At 40.3% G+C, this 7,595-nt stretch overlaps 1 protein-coding gene across 1 annotated transcript in view; it reads left to right on the forward strand.

Annotated features, from left to right (window-relative positions):
• The window catches only part of GYS2 (glycogen synthase 2), a 730,647-nt gene extending 723,329 nt beyond the window's left edge, over positions 1–7,318 (forward strand). The window contains exon 16 of the mRNA XM_044087805.1: positions 6,736–7,318. Within this exon, the coding sequence (XP_043943740.1) occupies positions 6,736–6,969 (234 nt within the window). The 3' untranslated portion in view covers positions 6,970–7,318. The remainder of the gene's footprint in view (positions 1–6,735) is intronic.
• The last annotated feature ends 277 nt before the right edge of the window (positions 7,319–7,595 follow it).

The raw sequence follows: 7,595 nt of genomic DNA on the forward strand, positions 1-7,595 counted from the left end.
TTAACGAAGGAAAGGGGTCTTTTAGTGACTTTAGTGAGGTTATTGTTATTCCTATATACTCAGTGATGGAAGGTGCCATATTGCAAAAGGGAGCATTCCAACCCAATTTACTCTTAAAAAGTCCAATAGGACCATCAGGTAACGCCACTCTAAATCCTAAATTGACAAGGTAACTGACAAAGTTCATTTACTTTCTCAACTTATTTTTTTAACAATAGCTTCAAATTAGGGCTATAAACTTATTTGTGCTGCTGGAAGGCACTCTGGGTTAACATGATGGAATTCCTATCTTCTCATGGCGCGCTCAGTGTTGAGCGCAGAGGCGCCATGAGAAGGTACTAGGGGTTAATGTTAATAGAATTTGTTGGGATAGATTTGAGTCCCAAAAATGACTCCATCTGTGGAATAGTCTTCTGCTCCATGTCAAGCAGAGTACCTCACTATCTGTCTTTGAGGAACCTGGACAACTAGATGGGAAACCAAAAATATACCCGTGGGATCCCACCTCTCCCTGCTGGACAGGGAAAACAGGTGCTGACTTTGTGGGAGCATGGGTGAAATTCTTGGCTAGGCTTATAAGGGCCTCCGGGCCAATAGCCTAGTACTGCCGTATGAATCCTATAAGAATGAGGTTTTCTTCTACATGAATCATTCAGAACTGCACTTTGATAAGCCGGAGATAGTAACACTCAAAGAAGCATATTTTGGTGGAACACCATCTCCCTAAGGAAATTAAAAAAAAAAAAAAAGCAGTTTGCCAGTCTGATTTATACTTAGTGAATGGTTAACGTGGTGGTGACCTACTTGTGTTTCAGTAGCAAAATTGATGCTCATTTATTACACCTATGAAGGCAAAACTCAAGGCACCACTATACAATACTTTTCTGTTGGAACAGTGCGTTATGCAACTTTCCATCCTTAAACAGTGAACTGGGCAGAAGTCACTTGTAAAAATGTAGTGCTGTCATTCCTTATTGATATGGAGCTTCATCAGAGCAGCATTCCTTCATTTCCTTCCAGTAATGTATGTAACCAAGGAACACTTTCCATCCTTAATGTATATAACCGAGGAAGATTTCCCATCCTTAAATCAGTTGTAATGCAAATATTCAGTACATTAACAAGGTTGTTGAGGTCATAGGTTCATAGGTTGGTACTAGGCTATCAGCCCTAGGGCCTATACAAGCCTAGCCATAACAATTCCCTGGCTATTTCTTCCCACACTATTTACTTCCCTGGACCCTGTCTAGCAGGGCGACTGACGTGATCCCCAGGGTGAATTTCCTTTCTCCCATCCAATTGTCAAGGTTCCTTTTGAAGAGGGCCAAAGAGGCACTCTGCTTGACATGTATGGGCAATCCATTCCAGAGTCTGGGGAGTCTCTGGGTCAGGAACCTACCCCTCCAGCATGTTTTGTTTATTGTGATGACAAGGTTTAGATCCCTGGAGCATGTGGCTCTGAGGGATTGGGATTTTATTAAGTGTAGCATGTCCAACAGCTTTGGGTTTGAAATGGCCTTGTATGTTAAGCAGAAATCGCCTCTGAGTAAACGATATGCGACAGAGTATAGCTGGAGTTTTTTAAGATGGCCAGCGTAGAGCATCTGCTTTAGGCCTGTGATTCTTTTAGTGAGGTATTTCTGCGGCCTTTCCAGTTGCAGATGTCTTGAGAGGTACATACCAAACTGGGCATTGTATTCTATAATGGGTCTAATGAGGGATGAGTACAGTGGGACAATGACCTCCTTTTTTCTGGATGAAAAGCTCTTAGTGATGAGGTGTACCACATAAGATTTCCTGACTCTTGTGACGATGTGGTTATCGAAGGTGAGACCACTGTCCACCTGTGTCCCTAAGTCTCATCACACTTTTGGTGTTTAGTGTACTGCCCACCTATATGGTAATTCACTGGTACATGTTTTACCCAAAGGAGATAACTGTACATTTCTTGGCATTGAGCTTGAGCCCATGGCTCTGGCACCAAGCATCTGTTTCTGTAAGGCCCTTTTGTAGAATATCCACATCATTTGGGGATTCAATAATGGCTCCCAGTTTGCAGTCATCTGCAAACTTTGTTAGCCAGAGTCACTTAGTGTTGGCCTGTACTTCAGAGAAGTAGATGCCAAACAAGAGCGGTCCCAGGACTGAACCCTGAGGTATTCCACTTGTCACTTGTCTGGAGCTGGATTTGGAGTTTGCTACTTTTACAGTGTGGGTTCTATCAGTAAGCCAGTTAGTAACCCACTGGGTGACGTAGGAATTAATGCCCAGCTTAGTAAGTTTATCTATGATTCCAGAGTGGGGGATGGTGTCAAAGGCCTTGGCAAGGTCTAAATAGGCTGTGTGGACCACCTTACCCTTGTCCATGACTCTGGAGATTAATTCAAAGAAGTCATTCAGGTTCAGGAGACAAGATCGGCCCTTCATGAACCCAAACTGGGTGGGGTCCAGTGTTTTGAAGGTTGCCAATGTCTTTGTTTCCAAGTTCCATGATAGTACGCTCCATGGCCTTGCAGATAAGGCTGGTCAGACTGATGGGACGGTAGTTTCCGGGATCCAAGTTGGATCCCCCCCCCTTGTGGAGTGGGATGACTGTAGCTCTGCGCCACTCAGTGGGCATGAAACCTGAGGTGAGGCTATGATTAAACATGACACTTAGGCAAGGTGCCAGTTCATAGTTAGTTTTAAAAATAATTTTTGTTTAGGTCCACAGATTTGCATGGGCTTCTCATGTTCTACCTGGTGAGGACCAGACTAGAAACATTAGTCATTAGTCTCATGTGCTCTTCTACAAATAAGGATAAAAAATTCTCAAAATAAACCTTCTAGGTAACTGGCAGACTGTGTAAAAGTCTGTTGCATTAAATACAGCACGTTGTTGCTGGTCATGCTTAATGCTAGAGCCAGGACTACTACTTGAGGCATTTTTAAATGCATTGCTAAATGAAGTCTGCACTGCAGCAACATTCTCTTTGCCAAAGCTAAACAGGATATTTCCATACCATGAATTGCCTTTATGGCTTTTATCACTGTACGACTGTTCCTGTGACCAGTACCAATAGAGGCTTTATAACCAGGACAGTTGTTAACAAAGGACTACTGATCAAACTTGGAAGTTGTTCTTTAATGATGTGCAAGACATAGGCCAGCTTCAGTATTGTTTACACCCCTGTTTTACTTCCCGTAGCCTTCTCATTTTCTTTGCCTCTCCTAATATGACTGTTGCATGCATTCATGCTGCTGCTGAGGAAATGAGCAGTGAGAGAGGGAGATGATTTATTTGATTAGGGAAGGAGGTAAGGAGCTTGAAATGCCTGTAACACAGTCCTGATTACCAAAGTGGATATAATTCTTAAAGGGTGTTAACTTCAGTCTATAATTTTTGTTTCAGAACATATCTAACAATTCCCTTGTCACAGCCTGCATAATATTTAGTGCAGCATCATGTATTGTACGCAGAATATTTAAAAAGTGAAAACGCATTTAAGTGTGCAGGTGTCAGACATATGCAAATTAGTGTACATCCTACATATAACTTCAGATTCAGAACACTTCACAGGATATACCTGCAAAATTTGTTATCTACAGCTGCAAGACACAATGTAGTTATTTTTCAAATACGTGGGTTATGCAAAGATGAACACCCCCCTAGAAAGCTTGCAGCTAGCAAAAATAACATTGCACAGTTTGTAAAATTCTGGCTTCTCATTTGAATTACTCAACACTTGCATCTTTATATTCTGAAGTCAGGTTTTTACCAAGTACCAATATCTCAGACTTGTAATTGATTTTGTAAAGTTGATACAGTTCATTGTGTCTGCTTGTAGTTTTGTGACCATCTTTTATTAAATTAGGATAATGTAATGATGTCACTTCATGACATATTGCCTTGACATTTAAGAAATAAATGGAGTTAAATAATTGACGGCTTTTGTGTTTGTGTCCGAACTATAGTCTCATATCTTCCTAGTAGTGGGGAGGTAAATGCCACCACATATTTGAGGAAGAGGGGTGATGAACCACAGTGCAGTCTTGTTTATCCCTTAATCTTCTCTATATTTTCAAGACTACCAGTGTTGCTACAAATTAGTATACTGTATTAGCAAACATTTGGCCAGTTAGCCTGTGATTCTTACCATCTAAATCAGCACCAAGCATTACAGAACCGCTGCAAATTTCTAGTGCATTCAGCTGGATCAGAAGGGACCTGGATACAAGCTGTACGTTAATGTCAAAGGGTTTGCTGTTGATACATTACCCTTGTAGAAAGTATGTTAAAGGTGGTGTTTCCTAGATTAAATTTGCAGTCCAAAGGTAGGGTACGTTTCAGAAATGTCTTCACCAAATTTCATTAAAAAAAAGTGGGGGGGGGTGTCAGTAAAGCTTCTCATAAGGAGCATAAAGTAACAAACTGTCTGCACATGAACACTACCAGTGATCCTTAGTGAAGTGTGTTGTTCAGTATGACCTGCTGTATTTTTATGCCTTATAATGGTTATCTTTGATCTTTGTATTGGTTTAACAGCTTTATAGAAGTGCACCATTGTAAGGTGGATATTCAGTAAAAAATACACTGTTGTACCCTAAAACTTTTCTCTAACAGTAGCAGTGCATTTTGTGGATGTTGATATGCCCACCTCTGGGCCAGTAATAAAGGAGCCTCTGTCCTCACCACTAGCACCAGTGGGGGACGTTCACTGGCAGGATGACTAGTACGCACACAGTATTCCAGTTGTAACACTCTGCATCAAGCACAATTTCCCTTAAGTGCAGACAGGGAACACAGTCAGTCTGGGGCTGATTCCTCCCTCTTTCTCCAGATTCCCAATAAGACTCCCCACTGGCACAGCTACAGAGTTGAGATCTCAGCTGAGTGTCCAAGCCAAGACCTCCAGCACCCTCTATCCAACCATTGCTTCATGTCCCTGCCCAAGTAGCTGAGAGATGCCATTTGATTTACACACACACCTGGGAAAGGCTGGCACGGGTTTACGAGCTATGCCCCCTTCTGCCCAGACTATAAGGTAATTACCACTGCCACCAGGCACTCCTGCCATCTGCCTTAAGGCTCTTCCAAGGGTACTCAATATACTGAGTGAAATTAATATTAATACAAGTGGTAGTTTGACCAAGAGCAAAGCTATTAGTGGCCCACAGTGTTACCAAATAAATATGCAGATATTCTCAAAACTTAAATATCTATACAAAGCTCAGCCACAATGAAAGTTCTAAATATAGTTAGTATTTTCTTGTTCTAAGTATATATTCACAGTGACATCAGAGTTCAAAATAACGAAGTATTTAAAATAACACTGAAGACTTGCTCAAAGCAAAACTATATCTAAACTAAGCTTCACTGTATTCCTGACTGAATCTAAGAATTACTATTCCCTACTTAATAGAGCAAGGCAGATGATGTGGTGAATAGTCCTTATCAGGCCCAAGACAAAATACAGACTGCTCAGTCTCGTTAAGAGATTTTTCAAAATATCTAAAATATTACTTCTGGGATAACTTGCAGAATGACTTCTGGTCATCTGACTTCTAGTTCCCATGTAACCCCCCCATTGCTGGAAGCTTGGCAAAGTTTTGTTCAAATCTGTGGCAGGTGCTGGAATTCATTAAACAATTTCATACCTTCATGCTTCCTGAGTAGTAATTAGTTCAGCCCAAAGACAATACAGAAAGCTTCCTAGTACAGTGTCTCTGGCTGCATTGAAACCTGTGAGATAGCATCTTTATGGCCTAGTACAGTGTTTAATTTCAGATATATTTTAAAGTTTGCTGGACTGAGGTTAGCCTGTCTGCCAGTTTCCTCTCTTAAAACATATACACTTAAACAGTACAATAGTGCATGTACATTTTAGTTCTCTCCAGTAGTGCACACACTGTGGATACATTTCAAACACAAGCCATTTACAAATACCTTTTCAACACAAAACATCTGTACAAATCAGTTTGATATACACATGACATACAGTTATAATACATTTGTAACACAAGCATCTTGTATAAATCAGTTTGATATGCACAAATGACATATAATTTACAAAATTCCAGCTAGATGTGCTGGCAGTACCTCCTGTCGTCACAGGTGTCATTACATCTTGTGGTACCAGGAATGAACTGAGGCTACTGGCAAGTAGCTAAGGTCATTAAACACAGCTGCACTTGAATTTTTCATTTAGAGCACTAACAGTTTTCATGTTTTGCCATACACTGATGTGGCAAGCACCTATCAGTACAGGGGTCGCCGCAAATAGGGTTAGTGGTTCACATGCAGGATGTGCACTCAGCCCACACTGGCAGTGAAATTCTAATTCCACTAAAACTAAATACCACACATTAGCTTGCCAGGAACCCATAGGTGCTTTCTGTAGTATAGTTATATACAGATGTGTTATGTATTAAGCATGTTTATCATAGCTGCAGGATTGCCACAGATAGTCGAGCCTTCTCAACACCTGAAAGTATTTAAGAAATGACTGATTTCAGAAAAGTATTAAGTTCTCTATTAAATAGGTGAGCACTTTCATCATGAAAGAACTCACGTTTAACTGTGTCTTTTCCTGAAATCAGTTTTCTAATTTTATTTTTGGTTTTTGCATTTTTTCTCATTTTTGTAAGTTAAGGTGTTTTTTTAATCCTTGAATTAAGCTAGCAAAATGATGTAATTATTTGGTTCAGATCTTGTTCAACACTAAGCTCATTCTAATTATTTCTTTCTGCTCATAGACTGAGGGTTTCAGATATCCAAAGCCATCTTCTGTTCCTCCATCTCCTTCAGCATCTCTGCACTCGACACCTCACCACAGTGACGAAGAGGAGGAAGACAAAGATGAGAAAGAAGAAAGATATGATGAAGATGAGGAGGCTGAAAAGGACAAATTAAACATTAAAATACCCATGATGCTGGGGTCCATTCCGGAGGGGAAAAAGAAGAAACACAGGCGAAGTCACAGAAACTGATACTCAACCCTATTTTTCTCTGAATGCTAAAATCTGCACTGCATTTCCTTGCCGGTCTCTGACAAGTTCTGTTTTGAAGGACACAGCTGGTTTGTCAGTGAAAATGTTTGGTACTGGTCAAGGATTGACGCACTAGAGACTATTTGGATGAACCGATTTACCAGTTGTATAGTAAATAGTAAACCGTATCATGAAAATAAAATGTGTGCTCTCTAAATATGTAAACAAAAGGACAAGAACTAAAGGCACTTCTGTTTAAATCCCTGTCATGTGCACTGATTTGGTTATGTGACCGTTAGTCAATTGGCTTGTATTTTACAGCCATTAAAGTCAATTTTAGTGCCTTGCAGTTTGCGGTAGTAGTGATTTTATTCAGTTATTTACTTTTTGTCATGTAGATTATCAGTACGGTATCATTTGACATTTATTTCCTGAGACTTCCAGCAATTACTGCTGTTCAGCAACCGGTTACTTTCTGATTTTGAGGATTTACAGCAGTGTAGTTAAACCGTTAAATTAGCTAAATCCAGTATTCCTTTTCTTGGTAAGTGATGGACATGCTTAATGTTTTCTTGCATTTTGCAGCACTCACCTGGGTTAGTTAAAATTTAGGAAACTCCCAACAG

Source organism: Protopterus annectens, chromosome 11.part0, assembly GCF_019279795.1.
Source record: "Protopterus annectens isolate FY-2018-M chromosome 11.part0, PAN1.0, whole genome shotgun sequence".
NCBI classification, from domain to species: domain Eukaryota; kingdom Metazoa; phylum Chordata; order Ceratodontiformes; family Protopteridae; genus Protopterus; species Protopterus annectens.